Here is a 20,491-nt window from a genome sequence, read left to right as displayed (position 1 = left end):
TTACATGGCTACACACAACACATTAACATGGACACATGCTTTGAAATGCCACGCTGGGTCAGTTTGACAAAGGCCAGTTTTACATGAGAAGCCACCAGATAAAACACACAATATCATTTCAATGTAGACTACATATCATTTCCACGACAGACGACTGATGGAGGCAGACAGAGACATGGGTGATGGACGCGTCGGTCCGTAACATTTGGTCTTAAACCACATCCGCTTCTCAAATGCAGGTTGCCACTTTCCAAAACTAGACAATGCAAATCGTGAAAAATAATTAATTTTTTTGGCACAATAAATTGGCCAAAATCATGAATGAATCAATGAATTCATTATTATTATTATTTAAGAGGTCCAGATTGTACAGGAAAGGCTGTTTAATGCTATTAAATGCTACATTTCTATTTATCACCAAACTATATATGTATGTATATATTTATGTGTTTACGTATACATATTTATATTTTTGTTCCCTTGCACGTGTAGCACTGAACGTCTTAAAGCACAAAAAGACAAATAGAAGAAAGAGGAAAACTTAGTTTAAAACTATGTATGTATAAAGTTCACATATTCTACAAGTCAGTCTACATCCTGCAGTCACTTCATGATATAACATCCTGTTAGTATTTCCACATTTATCATACAAACTGCACATCGAAGTATCACTGACCTCCACTCTATCTAATAAAGGCACTGCGTATACAAAAAAAAGGAAACATCTGCTTTTCTTAATAAAAGTGATATTGGAAAATATACTATCGAGGTTTTACCAGATGAGCCGCTGTTTGAAAGTTTAAAAGTCGACTGCTAGAAACTGGTGCAGCCACTCAATGGGCTGTGTGACGGTTTCATGTTGATGTTTCAGTGACTAATGGCAGACACTAGTTTCTACTAATCACTTGTTTAAAAAAAAATACTGGCCAAAATTGTCATTACGGTGAAGAAACTGGTAATTCATATTAGTGTGTTTTCAAAAAGAGCCAGGCAGTGATTTCACCAACATTTACAGCAGGTTGACTAGTTGCAGCAGAAACACACATCGGGGACTTTGGAGAGAATTTTATCGACAACAGCAGAAACCAGATTGAAAACTGCTCAGACTAAAGATGTGTATGTACGTATGTTTATTTCACAGAGAGTAAGAAAATGGTCCGGTCATGACAGTTTTTTATAATGTTCGCTGACAAAAGGAAACAAAAACTATTTTAAGGTCACAGACTCTTGGTTTCTTCCACAACGAGTGGTTAATGAACATTCACAAAATGTGATTTGACAGACACGAAAACACAAAGGGAAGCCAAAACTAACAGTGAGCAGAGTGGGGTCATGTGGCAAAACAACAGAGGTTGGTGATAAAAATGAAATAAATGAAGTGTAGTTTTGTAACAGGCAGCAACAAAAGGCTCATTTAGTTTAAGGAGTAAATTAATATGGGTTATAAATACTCAGACTGCCACCTAGAGGCTGGAGCTCACAACGCGTTGCACATATGACATCCCACCTCACACGTGACACAGAACCGTTGCATTGATCACCGGCCGTCGATTCCTTTTAATCTGATTGTAAAAAACTACACACGGATCAGGTACAACATTAAAACCAGTAACTGGTTTTGAAGTTGATGATGATCGGTGTGTGCAGTAGACCAAACCCCGCAATTTGGAAAAAAAATGCTTCACTTGGATTTACATTTGTCGTACTGCAGTTCAATTTACGTCGCAGTAGGTGAAGTCATTGTTCCAAACCGGTTTCACCCATACACCATCTTCACATTACATTTACCAATCTGAAGAGGAGCACATAAAAACCCTGTACAGTGAACACATGCTCACTTTGCTATTGTCCGACTCGTAGCAGCCGCTTTGTCGTCACAGATTTGGGATGCGGTGGTAGGTTCAACACGGTCACAGTCTCTTTACTGCCATAAAAAATAATGTTAGCGTGGGTGTTTTTACTCTTTAAAGTTTACAAAATATGTACACAGTCTGCAAAAAAGTCTGAGTAGAAGGACTAACATTCATTTCAGGAGGAGGAAAGCAAGAGGGGCGGGGGGGACCCTGCATCTACCATGCGCTACTTGAGGTAACAGAGGAATGTTCAGTAGGCCTGGCAGGCATCCAGGGTCTTTATTAAGGCTAATCTTTTGTAAGTATGGCTTTGTGTTTATGTGTTTGCTTCGGGTTTATATCTGCCTTTGTGTCCAAAACGCAGAGAGAAAAACACTTTGTTAGTATAAGCAGATGTTATGAGAACAGCGAGCCATATTAGAACATACTCGACACTATCTAGAACACAGTGGAAACATTTCTGCCATTAATCCCAACTAAAGCCAAACCACTGTCCTAAGATCTGGGCACTTGAGTGATGGACAGGCACTACACATCAGAAAGAGAAGACGGGCGGCATGACGACAGAACCACGAGGTAAAAGGATTATCACACAATTGATTGAAAAAAAATAAAAATTCAGATATTGTAATCTACTGTAAATCTTACAGCGAGTGAAGACCCGATGAGCCTTAAGTGTAACAGTGGTTTGGTAACCAGTCAAGTTCTCTCTGAGTTAGAAGCAAGTGTGAACTTTAAGAAATGGTTTTAATTATAAAAGAAAAATAAAAGTTACAGATTTCACACAGTGGTCAGTCTGCTGAGAGCTACTTCACCGACTGGACTGTTAGCGTTAGATGAGGAGGCAGGAGCTGGCAGACACGACGCTCCGCTCCCTAATGTGATTGAGCACCCCAAAACTCCAGACAGAAATCTGGGCAGATACTATTGAGATTTGTCCTTGATATTCACCGGCCGTGACAGGGCGGCTGGTATTGTTACCTTTTGACTGGTTTTCCTTCTGTAAATGTGAATCAGCACTACCACATTCGCAAAAGAGCCTATGTCAAACTCTGCTTTGGATGAGTCGTAGGACTGAACAGGATTGCAGCATATCATCCTGGCTAACTACTGCAGTGTGATAAAAAAAATTTAAAATCAATCTAAAACATGAACTCAAAACAACAGGAGAAGAATAAGAGTCTGGTCCTCTGGAACTAAGGCCCCAGCTTATTTTCCTTCAGAAAATTAAAAACCTCTTTACACTTTCCTAACTTACCTAAAACTAATTAATAAAGAACACACACAAAAAACGCCTAAGTTGGTGTCAAGTAGTTCTGATCAAAGGCATTTGCATAAGGGGGGAGTTAAAAATCTGTTTCATGCTTGAGGCATATATATGTAGAAGGATTCAGAGTAATGAGCCTCTGGCCTGATTCATCAGATGGCTGTTTGGCACTCTGGGCTCATCATCTTCTGGAGCAGAGGGATCTGTGGAGAACGCAGGACACAGAGTAATGAAGGCAAAGGCCTAGTGTACATGTACAGTGCTGTCACACGTTCAGAAAACTATAATGGTACATTTACACTGGAAGCGACGCAAATTTTAAGCACGACAAGATAACATACAAAGTCAATGAAAAGACGGTGTGAACGCAGCATTATATATGATATATATGATTTCTCCACTTTGGAATGAAATGAGCAATATATTCATGAAAGAAATGCAGGTCATATCTGCCAAGTAAAAAAAGACAGGATGAAAGCATGGATGCTTTGGATAAACTTTTGCCGAATCCCATTACATAGATAGGTAAAGTACAGCAAGAGTCAGCACCCTCTGATAGCCAATCGTGGCAAACAAGGGGCAGACATGTACCCCGAGTTAGTATGTTGCACATGTTGACTAAATCAGGTTGCAACTCGCATTTAAATGTTACAACTTTTAATCCACGCCTCCCTGAAGAGGAACTAGGAGCTCATCCCAATATGTTATATTCAGAATTTGATGGTGATTGGAGGAAGCCAGTAGAAATGATTAAAATGGGGCTGATTTTCTAAAATATCAACAGAATCAATGTAAGCTTGTGGAGAACAGTCACACACTCACCTTAGTCAGGTCAACCCCGGTGAGGGCGTTGATGGACACGGGGAGTTCGGCTAATAGACGGGTCACCTCTCCGGTCACGCGGCTGCTTTCTCCACTCAGAATGATGATCTCGTTGGTCTTAGCCAGAGGTGCAGCAACCTTACTGGCAATCTGATCAAATATACAAAAAAACAAAAACAGCGTTGATTTGTTATTTCACTGACAAAACAAACACATTCTGTACTCTCCACATTAATATACAGTATAGTGGATTGTTCCTCAGAAAAATAACAAAGACTAACTTATTGGGGGGTCGGTCCTTTCTTCCCTGAACCAACATGTGACTAAGACGTGTCTCTCATAGATTGTAGATGTCTCCAGTTTGCAAGCTTATATCGTATGGGGTTAAAATTTCAACTTGAGGCATCTCTGAGGTAGCCTTGGCGTAGCCTTGGCGTAGCCTTGGCGTAGCCAGACTAATATTCAAATACGTATTAGACTGGGACCTCTCGGTTTTGGATTTCCAAGAGGCGCTACCAAATACGAAGACAAATCATGTGACATCTGTTGAGCAGTGCGAAAAAGTCAACAGACTGGAGCAGAGAGGAGATGCCCGTGATGATGATTCCACAATGTCTGGTACTTTTAGTGAAATGCTCGTTCATCAGCAGCAGCCTCGGTTGTTGACAAAAGTCGCCCGTTATCAGATAATAGGTTGTGATTGGACCTACAAGTTTTTCCTGCCTCGGGGAAATCACTCCCCAACGGAGGGGGATCTCTTGATCTGGCAGATCAAGAGTACCCAGAATTTGTCTGGGTCCTGGGCTACCTCTAAGGCAGGGGGGCTAATTAATTTTAATGATACTCATACCAGGCCAGACTTGTTAATGAGACTTCAGGAAATGCACTCTGACAGTAGCAGAATGTTTTTTCTTTCCCCTGGGACTTGATGGGGCAGACAGCTGCCGGACCTTCCAATGCTAAATAAATAATTCATCATTGACCAGTTTTAAATGCAGCGGGTGTATACATGTTCAACACAGACCTTGGGCAGAGCCTCCAGGACCAGCGCCGTCTTGGCAGCATCTCCATACTGCTGATAGGCGTCGGCCTTCAGCCTCATCTTCTCAGCCTCGGCTTTTCCCACAGCTTCGATGGAGGCGGCCTCCGCCTCGCCAATGCAGCGGATCTTCTCTGCCTCGGCCTGCGCCGTGAGCACCTTCTTTATCCTGGAGTGCGATTAGAGGAGCGTCAAAAGAATTGCTTGTCGGGCTGTCATGTACAGTTCTGCAATGTGATGTTACTTTGAAGTAATTGGTCGCATTTACATTTTTAGACCATAAAAAGTGTGTTTATATATATATATATATATATAAATTAACAGCATCTGAAAACATGATCAACTTTAAGTGTATGTCGACCATTAGAAAGATTTGTTAATTAGTTGCTAAAATTTCTAATAATGTATCCTTTTGTTTCCATATGCAGTAAGGATTGTCTTTAAAAGGTATCTTCTATAAACGAGACAAAAATCCTCAATGTTTTCTTAAGTTTCCTGCTTCCTTGCTGATTTTAACAGATCTTTCATTCATTCATTCATCGTCTACCGCTTTATCCATTTAAGGGTCGCAGGGGGGTCGCTGGAGCCAATCCCAGCTAACATTGGGCGAGAGGCGGGGTACACCCTGGACAGGTCGCCAGCCTATCACAAGGCCACACACAGAGACGGACAACCATTCACTCTCACATTCACACCTACGGTCAATTTAGAGTCTCCAATGAACCTAACCCCATTCTGCATGTCTTTGGACTGTGGGAGGAAGCCGGAGAACCCAGAGAGAACCCACACATACACGGGGAGAACATGCAAACTCCACACAGAAAGGCCCTGGTTGCTCAACCCTTCTTGCTGTGAGGCGAAGGTGCTAACCACTACACCCCCGTGCAGCCCTCCTTAACAGATCTTGTTCTTCATTATTTTATTCTATTATATTATATTATTCATTCTGAGCACAGTTCAATATCGATACACCAGCTGCCTCTCCCAGGACGCTGTAGTTTTATAGGACTTATTTGCATGATGGTCACTCAATCTGAACACTGACACATGCCGCTTTGGACTATGGCGCAGGGAAGTACCATCACATATTTGTATTTACTAGTTGTTGTGATATGGATTCTTCTGTTTAAAAAAGAAATAGCTTCAATTGAGGCTGTACCCCAGTCATGTCAATGAGACTTGATTCCTACAAAAACATGCAAAAAGTATTTGCGGCCAAAGGTAAACAGTGAAAGTGATTTTCTGTGAAGCGAACTGTGTGGGGTCCACTCACTTATGTCCCTCAGCCAGCTGCTGCATCTTGTAGGCTTCGGCCTCAGCGGGTCTCTTCACCATGGCGATGAGTTCCTTGTCAGTGCGGTCAATCTCCTTCTCCTCAATGGTGATCTGCTTCTTCCTCTGCACCACCTCAATCTCGATCTCCTCCAGACGGATCTTCTGCTGCTCTTTGGCCGCCTGCAGCTCATATGCCAGCTGCGCCTCTGCTTTCTATAAAAAAAAAAGTAGGAGGGTTTATTAATAATTTACGCTCATGTTTGATTGTGAAAGGATATATTCAGACCTGATGTAATATACCTTTGTGTTCACTTCCTGGTTGAAGGACGCTTTCTGCATTTCCAGCTCACGTTTGGAGTCGGCCATTTTTGTGTCCGCCAGGAACTTGACGTCCATCATTTCTCTCTTACATTCAGCTTCCTGTAGAAGACAAGCGCGCACGGTGACGACAGGGAGATTGATGCAGAGCGGTTTGTTTGTTTCCTAATGTGATGGCCATTAGCTCTTAGCAACAGAGATAAATTATGTTCTCTAATTGCTCATGTTCGTAGTTTTAATTTCCTCTTACCCTGATGCCAGCGTCTCTCTCCGCCTCGGCCACTCCGATGTCTGCGTCCCTCTGCACTGCAGCTGTCTGCGTTTTGCCCAGTGAGCTCAGGTACTCCACTTTGTCGTATACATCCTGTCAGGGAGACAAGCCAATGTGGAGAAAGATATTAACCCATTGTTAAATTATAACTGTAATGACTAATTCAGCGATAAATAAATTATGACTATATTATAAACTTAAAGTTTCTGTTCCTCATACCTTGATTGTGAAGCTGAGGATCTCGATGCCCATGCGGCCGACATCAGGTGATGCCACCTCTCGCACCAGGGCAGCAAATCTGTCTCTGTCTTGGTAAATCTGCTCCACAGTTAGGGTTCCTGAGAGATGGACACGGTGGTTAGTGCCTTTCATTACAAACTGTAATTCCTAGATCATTGTCAGCAGGGTTGGGTAGTGACGGATTATATGTAATCTGGTTTACCTAATCAGATTACAAAAAATGAGTAACTAGAATCAGACCAGATTCAATTTTTTGGTATAAGGTGCAAGATTTTCAATGTTGCACCTTACAGTTCCATGTAATTTGTATTCAGTAACTGATTACATTTCAAAGTAATCTGACACAACCCTGATTGCAGGTCTAACAAAAATTTAGCTCATTGACTTAGATAGCTGATATATCAAGAGAGCAAAATGGCCATAATATCATTGTCACAGATATAAACCATAATTTTGTCATTCTCTGACAACAACCTTAGTAACAAGCTGCACTGCAGAGGATGTTTTACATTTTCTTTGCATCAGCAGCTTCTCTGAAAGAGCAGCAGCACAGACCATCATTTCTCAATATACTGTATGTATTCAGTGCCATGATTCTGTCGCCCTCATTTCTAATGAGGGCGACATTCTTGTTTGCCATTTGAGCGAACCTGATCATTTTATGAACATTTTTCATGTTACAATGACAGTCAGCAAAACAAACAAACAGTAAAAGAGCAAATAGACATGAGGTCATGAGGAAATTTTTTCGAATGAAAGAGAACTTTTCACAAATGGTACCTACAATAATCATACAAGGTCTGTTTTCTTTCCCCCCACCATTTCTCTCTTCCTTTTGGAACTGTATGGAGAGTAGGTAATCTGTTCTAGAGGAATGTAGCGATTTTTCTGTAACTGCCTTTTCCTGCTGTCAGCAAGATCTCGGAGGAAGCAGCAGGTAACATCTTTACTTAGCTCATCAGGGATGTGTCCAAGATAGAATGTGAATATTGTACTGCAATATTTTTTTTAGATGATTATCGCTCTTTTCCCCGTCATTGTTTCACAAAGCCTGTTGTGTCTGTATTCAGTGATGTGATGCCATATAAACAGTAAATGGACATATATAAAACAATATATGTATAGTTCTTTTCTTGTCTTATTGACCACTCAAAGCACTTTACAGCACAAGTCACATTCACAAACACACATTCACACAATTTAAGGTTAAGTGTCATTGGGCAAGACACTTAACCTTAAATTCAATGACTTTGGGAAGCGTGGATCGAACCGACAGTCTTCGGGTTAGTGGACGACCGTCTCTACCACCTGAGCGACAGCCAACCAAACATGGTTTTCTGTGTTATGACCAACAATAAATACTGTATATGAATAACAATTGGTGGCTCTCTTGGTTTAGAACATTTACAACTTTTTACAAAATGAAATACCTCTAAAGTCCCGTCAACCTTACCTATATGTAGGATCCAAATCCATTACTATTATTATTGCGCTGGATTGATCAGCAAAAATATAATAATTATCATTACTATTAACAAAGTAATTTCATGTCAGTATCATTATTGTCATTATAAGAAACAGTCTGACAGAGTCTAAAACAATGGTTATACAAATGTTCCTGGTCTCTCTCCTCTCACTAACCAGTCGTGGCAGATGTTTTGCCCACGACTGAGTCTGGTTCTGTTAGAAATGTATTCCTGTTAAAAAGGAGGGTTTATTGTGAGGTCACTACCTTACTATGTAAAGTGCCTTGAGATTATGTGTGTTATACAAATCAAATTGAATTGAAAAGTGTACCATGCAGGACTGGTGCTGTTTGAAAGACAAAGGTTGGTCTCACCAGATATTGATTGGATTTATTTTTTTTCTGTTTAATGCAGTTGGCATGAAGTTAATTGATGAATAAAAAAATATTCATGTAATTACTTGAAATCTTTCTCTTTACTGTTAGTTCCTATAATGTTTGGACAGTACTGTTATAAACCAAAGATGTGGCAGAGCTGTGTGGTCTGTGTCACCTTAATCTTTCGCGCTCACTTCCTTTCCAGGATATAAGCAGATCTAAAAACTAGCTGTACTGCACATATCTGTTGAAAAAAAACAGAAAACAATAAGAAGTGGCCACGCAGCTTAGGAAAGCGAACCCACCGAGGATGGCGCGCAGGTGACCCTCCAGGGTCTGCAAGATGACACTCTTGATCTCGACGACCGTCTTCCCCAGGAACTGTTCGCAGGCGTAACCCAGCAGTTCGTTCTCTGTCATCACCTTCACCTGGTGCCAACATGGACAAGGCTTGTCAGCTGAATACAAACACACACAAACACAGGCACAACACGAGTGCAAACAAAGGCATGCTCGGGCGCGGCACACATCAAACAATGGCATAACATTTATAAGTTATCACACAGCGTCACACAATCAGTAACATACTGAAAAAAGATGGAGGTATCATGTGAAATCAACACAAATAGAATTGAAGTCAAATCTATGATGCACTCGTGACATAAATGCATTAATCCTGGTTTGCTTTGAAGCAGTTTGAGGCACAACTGCTTTGAACTTATGATCATACATCATTGCTATTGATTTGAAAGATAAAATAAAATAAAAACCTTAAACTATGATGCTCTGCGTCAATTCTTACAGACAAAGTGACTATAAACACATTGTTTGTTTGTTGTCATTGTAGTTTATAGTCACATAATTAAAGCTGCGCAGCCGGCAATGGGGGTGGTGCATGATCACTGTCATTGTTATATTGTTTACAGGCAGCAGCCCTGTTTAAACAGGAGTTTAGAAAATATTGGCCAATACTGACAAGGAGCACAGATACATTACAAATACATTTAACTTAACTAATATTAGGGTTATTTTTGGCTCGTGCTTTTTAAATCTTTGACCTCATCTCATATAAATCCTCATAGTGGCTGTAGTCAGACAGTCTAAGTGGAACCATAGTCAGTAATCAGCTATTATATGCTTTACTTTGATGATCATCGGCAGAAACTTGACTTCAAACCTATTCGTTTTGGTCTTGCTATAATAAACAAAGCTTGTACTGTACATAAATACACTTTTAATTTAGCAATGCAGTGACAGTGTCAACACAAAATCTACTGTATGTTCCTGTTAAAGTCAAAAAACAGTTAAAGATGGAGGAATTAAAGGAGGGGGGGAAAATGATTTTCACCAAAAATCAATGGCAATAACAAGAGTTTAAGGGAAGTCAAAGACACTAAAAGAGCTCACGTAGACACTCTGGAAATCATAAAATGTTTGTAAGACGTAAGGTGACGACTCCACCGGAGCTGTAAGAGGGGAGAGAACGAGCTGGGTCCTTAGGCGAGAGGTCTGCACATGGCTTTAATTTGCAACATGCATTCATACCGGGGATGAGGGCAACACAGGGAAGGGAAGGTGTCCGTCATTCGAAGGAAACACGTTTGAAAACAGGAAAGGTCACAACCCAGCCACACTACCACACACGGGGGGGGGGGGGGGGGGGGGGGAATAAGGACTGAGACTTGAATAAGGACAGTTGCCTTTCGCTCCTGACCTGTTACCCCAGCCCCCACCCATCCTACTCGTGACACCACCCTTCCTTCTGCCTCTTATAACCTCGAAGCTCCTTAAAGACACGAAACTGATAAGCCAATGGATAAGAAAAGGAAATGTGACAGAAAAAGAGTAGTAAAAACATTTCCCCTGACAACTATTTCTAGAAAAAGAAAATATTATTTTTTCGATGCTTCTTCAATTTGTTTTTCTGAAAAAAATGTATGTATGTAATGTAGAAAGTGATTGACTTATTGGCAACATGAAGTTAAAACATCATCCTATACTAACGTTCTGCTGCTGGACACCTCCCTCTGATTCTAAACATTGGCTGTCTTTTTAATTGAAGGACACACAATCCCTGTTGCCATGGGACACGCACTCCACAATGGCTGTGGCTTAGGTTGGACCAATGACACAGGGGCATGATGAGCCTCTCTGTGAAGTGAACTGTGTGAAAGTGAGGTGCTGCTGAGCTCCAAACAGTGGCTCTTTGTCAGCATGCATGTGGGAAAACACAGAGAAGAGGAACACTTGCATGTCTGTGGCTAAAATAAAGAACTGATAACGAGCCGTCGAGGTTTAAACACAAAAGGAAATACTGGCATGGGAAAGTGCAGAAAAATAGTGGTGTATTTATTATAATCAAAGAGAAAATCCACCATAAAAAGATTTTACTTTTTATTACAACTGACTGAAGAGAATATTTCCTTGAGACTCAAGTCTGAGGACTACTTCTTCAATTTGTCTAATATTTTTCTCACCATCAACAACGTATACCCGCATCAAAAACTTGTTGGGAGTAAACAAAAGCTGCCCCCATCCTGACCGATCACCCCATGTCCACATTGGTAGCTCCAATTTTGAGAAGGCGGACACCTCAGGTATAGTGTAGCCAACAGCTTTGCTATGGTTGCTATGGCAGAGCCTAGTGCAACAACTACGACTCCTGCTTGAGGCAAACAAAATTTGGTCTTTATTTTATAGACTGTGTTTGCAAGTACAAGCTTTATTTGATCCCTTACTGGATTACCATCATGAACAGATGAAACACAACCTGACTGCAGATTGTGCAAAATACTGATGACCAGAACAAAAGACCACATTGTTCAAATCCCGCAATTAGCGAACATCTGTCCACTGACAACGACCAAGCTTTTACTGCTGGTTTTAAAGGTTTGGATGAACATCCTCCTGTGTCATACCTATGATCTGTTTGGCGAAATATGGTTGAAATAGCTTCTTATTTTTCACTGTTATATTTTAGGTTGCTTGTAAATGATCTGCCACTGCAATGTTTGTTTTTACACTGAGAAGAATTCTGAAGAACGCGCTATGATTAAATAAAAATCATGATGACGGATTTAGTGTCCTTTCCTGCAGCTAACTTTGAATATGGAAGCATAGTTACCTATACAGAATTTAAAGTGGATATACTGGAGAGTGAACCTCACTTTATGGTGGTTTTTCTCGTCAACATTTCAAGCCGTCAACCTGAATGAGCTCATTCTGGCAGTGATAAGATTTGAACAGTCCAATAGAAAAAACTGAAGCAAAATAGGCTCCAGAAAAAAGATGTTTCCTGTCTCACTGAAAATAATATGCTGCTTGCAGCTTGGTCAGATACTTTTTTACTCTGCGTATTCTGCCCAGGGAATAGAATAAATCATGCAGAACACAATTTGATCCAAAATCTGCGCGTACATCTACGTGCTTCTTAACCAATGATACAGGTGTACATGTTAACCCAGGCCCTCTGTGTGAAATACCAACTCCGCTGTGATCATGGGGCGATGCCAGAGAAAAGAAGGGGGTGGGGTGGGTTGGGGGTGGGGTTAGTGGAGTTTGAACTGGCATTCCCAGAAAAGTGTGGTGATTTACCTGAGCCACCCCAGTGACAGTAATAGCTACACCCTCCGCTGTCTCTACATCCTCACACTTGGGCTGCAGGGTCATAATCTCAAGCGTTATCCTGTGAAGAATTTGGAAAAATATAAAATAAAAATTGACATGTTCGGAGAGGGAAAGCAAATGAAGGGAAAGGCCAGAACACAAGGAAAAAAACAGGACAAAGTGAAACCATTCACCCAAGGACTCCAGATCCCTAACAACGGAGCACGATGAGATGCTGTCCACAATACATATAAATTTAGTTTTGGATTTTGTCATAATTCCATTTCTAATGTAGCGTAATTTAAATGATGCAACCTGCATTTTGCTTTGGGTTCCTTGTATTTTTTTTTAACGGCATTTATAAAGCATTCATTTAGTGACCCCGTTGCCATAAGTGACTCGAGTTCCACTTTGTGGCGAAGTGACAGTTGATTGTCTCCTTTGACTGCAGAAGGAAAAAAGCAATGAAGATGAGAAAAACAAAGACACACACACGCAGACAGTGTTAGCTTGTTAGTTGAACCATTTTCCTGCGTCGTCCTTTGGTCTCGAGCACCAACCACTGCTTTTTTTTTTTTTTTAAGGGTCTTTTGAAATGCATTACCTGAGCCACCCCTGTCACATCCAGGGGAACACCCTCCGAGGTTTCGATATTCTCGCAGCGACAGAGGATGGTCATAACCTCCAGAGACATTCTACGCAGGCGGGCAGGCAGGCAGCGGGAATAGCAGAGGCAAAACAGTAAGTTGAACAACAGCTGTTAGGAATGTCAGTAACCAACGGTCAAGAAGAAGAAGGAGGTAAAAGACACAGCCTGACCTCATGTTTTGCTGGATTTTAGCCCTGAAGGTTATTTCATGTTATGGCGCATTGCTGGTGACACCTCTAACAAAACCAGATCTGCCACGGATACAACAGAGCTAATCTTGCCTTTTGTTTAATAGATATTTAAATAAACTAAGACAAGCTCCACAGTTGACAAGATTCTTGATCCCAGTGACTCTCCCAAGATTACATTTGTATGGAGATTACACAGGAATGTCCTTTAAAAACAATCACATCCTCAGCTTCAACACTAGTCTGGCTGGATTGTTTACGAGAGGCTCTGCTTCTCAGCTGATAAAACACCCAGAGCTGTTCCTTTATAATAAATCCTGACTCGTTCTTGGAGTCAGCTTCAGAGTCTGGGCCGACTGCAGCAACAGTTGGAGGGAAGGCTCTCTGGTTAAAAGCTCCACCTCCCCCCTTTCTTTCCAGAAGAATTGGATCAATGAGTCACAGGCCTGGACATTAACGTGATTACTGCAGCATGAGCGGGAAGCTGCGCTCCGTACTCCTGTTTTTATGATGCTGTCCAGCTGCTGGCTTGTGCACAGAAGGCTTTTAGCTCAAATGGTCACGAATCTGAGGAGGAGCGAGAGCATCTCTTCCGCCCTCGTCGGCCAGGAAAGCATCTGAAATGTTGACCAGCAGCACATGACCAAAATGAAAATAGGCAAGAGGGGATTCCTGAGACAGCTTGTCTGTAAATGGGGATTTATAAATCCAGACGTGCATCAACTTTTATTTTGTTGTTGAGGTCTACCATTACGTTTCCTGGCAACCAAACAGAGAGAGCAGTGCTTCATGGGAAATCTGTGACCTGAAGGAGACACACTCAGTGCTGAGACGGTGTGAGACGGACACCAGACAGAGCAAAGCAGGTTAGCAGAGTAGAAACAAAGAGGCAGGCAAACTGTAAACAACATATTATTAAAAACCAGGAGCTTCAGAGACAACGAACATTATCATGAGCTAGTTGATATTCATAAGATTACTGTACACCACCTAGGTATGCAAAAGCAAAGATGCTTTGAATACAACAACACAACAGGCAATTGAAAATAACTGATATATAGCAGTCAGCTCATTTCATGATTTTATGAGCTGATACTGGCCTATCAGATACATCGATACTGGCTTAACTTTTATTTTAACGGAACAATATGCAGTAAAATGTGATGGGGTAATTTAGATATATATCGGCAAATGCATTTTAGAGTAGTGTTATGACTTTTTTGGATACACTGATGTTTGTTGTAGGGGGTTTGTAAGTTAATAATCAGTGTTAAGTGTAATTGGTGTCATACATTTCATTTGAATATTCAATTTGTGAAGTACAGAACATCATTTGCAGGACGTTTGTTTTTATTTAAGACAACATTACATATAATGCTCAGAGCAGATGGGCAACAGCAATGTTTTGATACTTTAGCTGTTAGCAGACCATAAAAAAACACTGTTATCACACGTGTATGTACACTTTCTTGTATCACTGTTTTTATGTCCGGAGTCTTGTCTCGTCATTTGATAGTATTTTGATTAAGCAACAGCAGGTAGGTAGTTTAATGCTTCACTGGAGGTTAAAGGTCAATGTGCAAGTCTACAAAGTGTCAGTGTATCAACTACAGGTTTTGGGTCTTTTTAGAACGTGACTGTTTTGCTTTTTTGGTAAATGACCAAGCAACTTCTTTTGCCTATGAAAATGTTTTCTGCATATGTGGTTCAAATGGGAGTTAAACATACAGCTAAGTTAACAGCTTTTTGTTTATATAGTGGAATTTAAATATTTTGTTTCTAACTTCCCCTGACCTCACTGTCAGGGGAAGTTAGCTATTTATTTTTCCAGTGGTATCTCTGGAGGTGGCCTGTTGGAGCTACATTTAAAAAAAATCAGGGGACGGCAATGAGCCGCTGTGTTTACACATCTGTTAAACATTAGTTTTTAATATCAGTGTTGTTTCTCTTAATTCACCGTCACGTTTGTATTCTTCAGTGGACTGTATATGGGAAGGAAAGTAAGAACAACCCTGCCTCCTTTCTTCATGAACTCAGGGAACTTTTTTCAGGGTATATGCAAAATGAAAACATCAACCATTTAATACTATGTAGACATGGAAATTGGAGTATTTTCAAAATGAAAACTTTGTTCTCAAATTGTGTTTTTATTCTCAAATTCTTAAGTCCAGGAAAATCAACAATGCCCTGGTTTAGTCCATCTCCCAAAACATTCCACTTTCCCTCTGTTTGTAGCACTCAGCAAAAAGCCCATTTGTGTCTTTGGAAGGTTTACATCTTTCAAAAATAAGTCTCACGCGTAGAGTTTAAATTTGACAAACAAGTTTTAGCTAACAAGAACAAATGGACTACAGAGCCCATGTTCATCAGTATGAAGAACCATTTCATCCAGTGCAATGGTGTCACTTATTGTGTGTGCTATAGTTTCGGACATTTGGAGCATACATATCAGGTGCTGGACACAGAAGCAATAATCGGTTAATAATAAGTTACATATTTAGCTATGTTATGCAGAAGACCATGTTATTATTTTTTAACACCTGTAGTAAGCCTGGTGTGTGAACCTGCTGCAGATACCCTGTTCTTCCTGACTGAGTTTGTGAGAAACGGTGCCAGCTAAGACTCCATGGCTCTGACGGACATTTAGGCATTTTTCTCTGGTTTGAAGCTAAAACACACGTCTTACCTCTGGATGTCAGAGATGAGCCACCAGGCCCATGACCAGCCTCCCACGACATATGTCTTCTGATCTGAGCCACAGCAGCCACCTGTGGAGCAATAGAGATGAAACAGATGTCACACGACAACAATCAAAGAGGCCAACTGTAAATGTCAGTAGGCTGCATGCACCAGGTTCGCTCGTGACAGCTCTGATTTGATTTGAATCGCTTTGACCTTATACATCTAACAGACTTAAAGGGACAGTACATGATTTTGGAGAAAGCTTGTCTCTAACTTTGTCGTCGTTGTGATTTTACTGCACAGGCTGGGTCTCGCACCCGCAGCCTCAGGTATGGGAGATGGGGATTGTTTTGTTTTCAATTTAAAGAGCCAGGACTGCGGCGAAAAAATTGATTACCGAACGTTACCTGGATGATGACATAATGTATCAATATGTGACCGACACCGGCACATTAAGTGGGCGTGGCTCACGGTAATAAGCGGAGACTTCCAGTTTTAGGACTTTTGCTGTGGGGAAAACGAATCCAGCTCCATGTGATCTTACAAGAATTATATTTTCTGAAATGCATTTGTTCCTAGTTGGCAGTGAATGAGTGCTTGCTTTTAAAACCATATTTGCTGCGGTAGATATGATCCCATAAACCCCCCCCCCTGCTGAATGCAAGAAATGTTCCAAAAGTCAAGGCTCAGATTCATCACTTGTGAAGTTGCAGTGGCAGATTCGAGAGGTTGTAATGAGTGAGTTGTCGGTTAATGTTAGATTAAAAGTTTGCAGCCGCCATTGTATTCATGTAAATATCAATCTACACATTTGTGAATATTATTTTTGTGACTTCAAATTCAGAAACAGGTGTGAATTTTTTATGAGTGACAATTTCAACATACAGGTTTTCTACACGTTCTCACATTGTATTCTACAGGTTCACAAATCCAGTCTACAAGCGCTTGCATTTTGCAACATATTTACCTTGATAGTATGCAGTCAATGTAACGCATCCTCACATGATGCATTCAAGCAAGTCACACAGCAAGTAAATTCAAAACTGCTTACTGGACGGAAAACTGCTTACTGGACGGAAAACTCTGTAATAGCACATCATCAATACAAAGTCCTATATCTACATGAAGCAGTAGGTTTTATTTTGAGCTCAAAGTGGAGTAGGAGTATTGAGAAACATCTATCAGTCCCTGACCCACTTTTCCTGTTCTGCAAGACGTTTCAAAGGAAGTTGATCATATCCTGTTTAAAAAGTAATAAAAAACCAGTGCCACTTGAATCTACCAAGCAGAGTTCCTCCTTAAAGTTGGGTCCGAACCAATATCGGCATAATTCTCTTATCAGTTAATAGACTGACGTCCTCGATCATCTAGATTCCTTACTTTTTATGTTTTTATAAGTTGAACAAAATGTAATAATACTACGGTATGTTGTATCACATATTGATAATTTCATTAATTCATAATCAGAATTATTATTGGACCTGAAAAACGGGGGTCAGTCCATCCATACACTGGGAGCATGTAGATCATCTCTGCTCTCTGGTGGCACTTTCATCGCTTGATTTCATGTTACCTCTCTACCCTCTTGTGTTCTGAATAAATGCTTAATCTTTCTCGACCCACGCGATTATGATGTTCTTCTTGACTTGGAACTTAATTGGCCGTGTTAAATGCCAAGCACGCGTGGTGCAGCATGTGGTTTATCTGATTGTGGTGATTCGTGTGATTTGATGTAAACCTTTAATCGAACACACACTCTGCACACCCTCCTAATGTAGATAGTAACAGTTTTAAAAATAAATGTACAGCTCTTTCGCGATGAGATGCAAATTAGTTTAGGCCACACATATCAGTCGCATTCAGGGGCCTGGGTCTGACAGTTTGATCCCAAGTGTTTAGTGTGACATTCCCAGCTGTCACACGGTAACTGACAGACAGAGGAGGGGGAGGAGCTGCGCTATCTTTGCTCACACAAATACCTCTACAACCAAACATCAGCAGCCCACACTGACCTGCAGCACTGATGTTTTCCTCCCATTAACAGAATTACTATTAAAAACTATTTTGGGGAAATTGCAAGAAGTCTTCAGAAGAAATCTCCCTTTCGGACCCCAATCAATCCATTTGGTAAATGATTCAAATAACTTTCACTTTTGCCTTCCTGAATCCTGAGACTGACCACGAGTGCACTAGGATTTCTTGGGATATGCTCTCTTATGATAAAATGTATCCACATTTGCGGGGGTATTTCAATGAAGGAATGAGGGTGGCGCAGGCTTTTAAGGTTTAAAATTCACCTCACTCCTGCCAAATGCCATCGCAGTACTTGGAGCTACACACAATTTTAGTCCCTGTCGCTCTAGTCTACCACTGGCATAACTGAGATTCCTGACTGCATTCACCGCACAGTGGGTGGGGAGGGGGCTCCTGGCAAATGAATGAGAATTTACACAGGCGGAAAGGAAATCCTGTCTTCAACTTGAGTTTTCTCTATGCCAGGTTTTACTCTTGGAATGTGATGCGAAGGTTCACTCGCAGCATACGGCCGAAGCGGGCCAGTGGACTTAAATTCTGCTTCATCACAATGTATGTTCCTCTGTGTGGTAACTGACACGCTCTAAAAGATTTAAAAAAAAAAAAAAAAAAATGTGTTCACAATGGAAAATCCAAAAGTGGTTTCTGCTTTTTCTTCATCACCGGTGGATGGACGGGAGATTGCCTTGACAGATTCAGTTACAGAGGCGTGTGAGCAATCTTTATTTTGCACTACTCTGCCAAACCACATTTATAAGCTGTGGCTTTAAAAAAAAAAACACTGTCAAAGGTCAGGTATTCCTCAAAGTGATAAACACTGGGGGATCCATCTGAGATCGAAGGAGAATGCAGCCACAAGTCAAATACTTTTGATCTGACTATAACCTGATGAAATAAATGAGTTGTTTTTTTTATAGTTTTCCAAAATATTACAGAGAACTGTGATTTGTGGGACACGACATGGACACAGAAGGGGGCCCCTGGCCCCTGGGGTCTTTACACGAGGGGCCCCTGAGATTAAGAACACTGCTCACTGAGTAGTTTAAAGCTCAAACCATACGACTCAACCTGCGTTTGCCTTTTGACTCGACCCACGTTCAGACCACGGACGATGTAAAATAATAAACCGATTTAATACATGTTCGCCCTTTTTTCTCCTACGTGTCTGCTATACAGAGAAAGCAGCTCCGCGAGCAGATGTTTCATTTAAAGGGAACCAATGGCGAGAGAGGAGCAGATGTGGAACCGAACCCGACGGATCACAAACAACGAGGCCAGACGAGGACGAGGGCGACGACGGCGCATTTAAAACTGAAGGAGAACAGGATGAAACTCCACAAACAGATTCAAGGGCCAACAAAACGTCGTGTGAACGCAGACGTGACACAGCGGATGTTTCCTCTGGGGCGGGGGGAGGAACCCGTCGCCTGCTCCACTACATGGACACGATGTAGGGGCTCGCTGCAGATCACCATCACACACAACTGTCCGTCTCTGATGTAACACATTCATGAACTGCTTTTGGAATAGATCTTTTTTCTTCTTCTAATAATGTCCTGAGATTTCACCGAGTCCGACGGTGAGAGGGGATGAGGGGATGAGGGGATGAGGGGATGAGAGGGTGAGAGGGTGAGAGAGGGAGAGGGGGAGGCGGGGGCCCGCAGAGCTAACCCCGCGTCGTGAGTGGGGGACAGAAAAGAGAAAAAAAGATGCGTTCACGTTACCTGAAACTACCAGGGCTTCGTTCGGTCCGACGGTGTGGCAGTTTCCCATTGTACCGACAGAAAGAACAATTACCTCACCTGCTCCGCGCACACGACAAATACAAGTCAAGTCTAAAGATCACAACTTCGAGTGATTTTGCTCCTACAACACTCGCCGTGTCGCACCCAGCGGCTGCTCCACGCCCCTATCGATGTGTGTGTTTTTCTTTTTTTCCAAGATGGAGTCGCTCGACGGAAGCGTCACGCAATAGACGTAACGAGACGAAGAGCTTCCGCTTAGGATTTTCAACATAAAACGCACGGCGACGGCTGTGCATTTTAATATACTATTTTATTTTTTATTTTGAACGCTACATTGACAAACTTCCGCCCAGGTTTTGTCTGATCAGACGCTCTCGTCCCTCCATCACACACACCAGAGGATTCCATTTCATGATAATAATAATAGGCGTGGCGGTTGTTTTAAAGGTTCTTCCACTGCTGCTGTTCCAGAGAGCCTCGTGATCAGTGAGCACATCTCGTTGCATGTATCACACTCACAGGGGTTGCTGTGATTGTAGACAGGTCACAGTATCTCTGAAGTGTCTCAGTGAGTCCACTGCAGCTGTAAAAGACCAATGTTGAGAGGATGCCACTGACAGCATCTCATGAGTTGTCTCTGTGTGCATGTTGTATATATG

At 41.5% G+C, this 20,491-nt stretch overlaps 1 protein-coding gene across 2 annotated transcripts; it reads right to left on the bottom strand.

The window, feature by feature from the left end:
- Positions 1-1,115: 1,115 nt before the first annotated feature.
- LOC118301175 (flotillin-2a) lies at positions 1,116-20,028 on the bottom strand. Of its 2 annotated transcripts, none has more exons than XM_035626422.2 (11): positions 19,812-20,028; positions 16,058-16,139; positions 13,139-13,229; positions 9,234-9,357; positions 7,065-7,183; positions 6,825-6,938; positions 6,557-6,676; positions 6,255-6,469; positions 4,967-5,150; positions 3,943-4,092; positions 1,116-3,323 (listed from the first exon to the last, which is right to left on the bottom strand). In XM_035626422.2, exons 1-11 carry the CDS (start codon positions 19,858-19,860, stop codon positions 3,273-3,275), a joined length of 1,299 nt encoding a protein of 432 aa, XP_035482315.1. In that variant the 5' UTR covers positions 19,861-20,028; the 3' UTR covers positions 1,116-3,272. The 2 variants fall into 2 exon arrangements, with proteins under 2 accessions (XP_035482315.1, XP_035482314.1); XM_035626421.2 differs by lacking the exon at positions 13,139-13,229 and adding an exon at positions 12,523-12,613 and having other exon boundaries at positions 19,812-20,026.
- Between the last annotated feature and the right edge of the window lie 463 nt (positions 20,029-20,491).

Source organism: Scophthalmus maximus, chromosome 2, assembly GCF_022379125.1.
Source record: "Scophthalmus maximus strain ysfricsl-2021 chromosome 2, ASM2237912v1, whole genome shotgun sequence".
In the NCBI taxonomy this organism is placed as follows: Eukaryota; Metazoa; Chordata; class Actinopteri; order Pleuronectiformes; family Scophthalmidae; genus Scophthalmus; species Scophthalmus maximus.
Note: the sequence above shows the minus strand (reverse complement) of the source record. Positions and strands in the feature narration are given on the sequence as shown.

What these genes read in the sequence shown, in the direction of transcription:
- LOC118301175 (XM_035626422.2), bottom strand. Translation starts at nt 19,860, where the DNA reads ATGGGAAACTGCCACACCGTCGGACCGAACGAAGCCCTGGTAGTTTCA. An exon ending in CGAAGCCCTGGTAGTTTCAG is followed by an intron (nt 16,140 to 19,811) that starts GTAACGTGAACG and finishes ATTGCTCCACAG; the next exon opens with GTGGCTGCTGTGGCTCAGAT. An exon ending in CCGGGGTTGACCTGACTAAG is followed by an intron (nt 3,324 to 3,942) that starts GTGAGTGTGTGA and finishes CGTTCTCCACAG; the next exon opens with ATCCCTCTGCTCCAGAAGAT.